Genomic DNA, 1820 nt, shown 5'->3' with positions numbered 1-1820 from the left:
AAAAAAAACTGTAGGGTCTAAATTTAATTTCCTCTAGCCAATTTGTGTGATTTATGGTTGAAAGTTATAATTTATGAACTTTGCATTTAATATTGAATGAAGATTTTATAAATCAATCAAGATGCTTCATGTTTTCCTTTTATGGAAATAAAATAATTATAATTGGTACAATTGTGCTCATTATGTCCTGGCACTTTTCTGGGGAGAAAAAAAAAAATATGTAAGCTGACTTAATCATCAAACAACTGTATGATGATAATATTATTATGCCCAGTTTATTTGCCAACACTGTGGAATAGTGAGTTGAAGTGACTTGGCCACAGTCACAAGGTTGGTAGGTTTAAGAGGAAGAATTTGTACACCAGCTTTCTGGCTCCAGAGACTTCCACAAACATTTTTAAACTTTCTCTTAAGAGACAGAGCCTGTATAAGTTTAAGTTAAAATAACGTTTCACCATACCTGCCTTACTTCTTAAATCATCTCACTCCTCTTTTATTTGAAATCCTTAGTTCGTTGCATATTTAACCAAAGCCCAAAGGTTTCTGTAATTTTTGTTTTTATTTTTATACCATGTGGCATTTCTTTTCTTATAAGCAGGACATTCCAGTTGTAAGCCAGATGTGGTTGACTTATTGGAGCAAGGCAAAGAGCCCTGGATGATTCTGAGGGAAAAAACACAGTACACAGGTAAGGAAGGCAGGGGAAGCAATCAGGGCTGGTAACAGCCTGTAAGGTAAGGGAGAGGCGATGCTTCTGTGTGGTGTTGTTCCTAAAGCCCTCCTCCAAGGCACCCAGACTTGTGGAGCTCAGGCCCATGACCTGGGGAGGAAATAAAGATCTCAGTGTGAGTTATGGAAGAAACTTGAACTGTACCCCATTTATAAATCACTTTATTTCTCTTATATTTCAAACCCATTTTTCAGTGATGAGGATGCTCTTTCTTCTTTTTACCTGTATTTTGGATTCAGCTGTTTTTCCAACTGTCCTTTTGCATACACAAACACACATTTATCAATATAGTGATAATGAACAAGACTTATAAGGTCCCCATCTTCATGGAATTGACATTGTACTAGAGCAAGTAGACATAAAAATAAACAGGTAAATAAATAATATTAGGCAGTGGAGCGAGCCATGATAAAAAGTAAGCAGAGGTTGGGCCATTTTAGATAAGATGGTTGGGGAGACTTCTTTGGGATGGTTAATATTTGAGAAGAGACAGGATGTAGGGTCATAGGCCATGTGTTTATCAATGTGTTTATATTCCAAACTGATTAAGATCTTGGAGGGCTAAGAGGAAAGCTAGGGGTCGTGGAGGGGAGGAGTGTGGAGAGTAGAGGGAAGAGAACTGGGAGAGCTATGTGAGTTTGGGGAGCACCAAAATAGCCCAGAATAGGGATCCTAAGAGGAGAGTGACAAGAAATGGGGTCACATTGTTGTGAGGAGACAGATCGTATAAGGCATTATCAAATTTGAATTGTTAGGAAATAAAAATGATTAGAATCAATGGTGTAATTTGTTTTTTTAATTTTAAGGCATTTTAAAAAATATTAGATCAATACAGGAGCAACATAAAACAAAAGTGTGGCTTAATGAGTTATATAAGTTAAACAACCATGTCCCTACACCCAGGTCAGGAGTTAAATATTTTTTAAAAATTTATTTATTTGTTTGTTTGTTTATTTATTGGTTTTTTTAGGGACCACTACAACAGGGTCTTGTGGTGAGGGAGAAGTAGACTCAAATCCCAAAACCTTTTTTTAAAACTCTTTATTTTAATATAATTTCAGAGTTACAGAAAAGTTGTAATAATAACACA

General features: G+C 35.8%; 1 protein-coding gene across 1 annotated transcript in view; it reads left to right on the top strand.

Moving 5' to 3' along the window:
• Positions 1–624: 624 nt before the first annotated feature.
• The window catches only part of ZNF573 (zinc finger protein 573), a 23178-nt gene continuing 21982 nt past the window's right edge, over positions 625–1820 (top strand). The window contains exon 1 of the mRNA XM_012657140.1: positions 625–688. Coding sequence (XP_012512594.1) covers positions 658–688 — 31 coding nt within the window. The 5' untranslated portion in view covers positions 625–657. The remainder of the gene's footprint in view (positions 689–1820) is intronic.

Source organism: Propithecus coquereli, unplaced genomic scaffold (assembly GCF_000956105.1).
Source record: "Propithecus coquereli isolate 6110/MARCELLA unplaced genomic scaffold, Pcoq_1.0 Scaffold53, whole genome shotgun sequence".
NCBI classification, from domain to species: domain Eukaryota; kingdom Metazoa; phylum Chordata; class Mammalia; order Primates; family Indriidae; genus Propithecus; species Propithecus coquereli.
The sequence above is the reverse complement of the archived record's forward strand: the minus strand, read 5'-3'. Positions and strand labels throughout refer to the sequence as shown.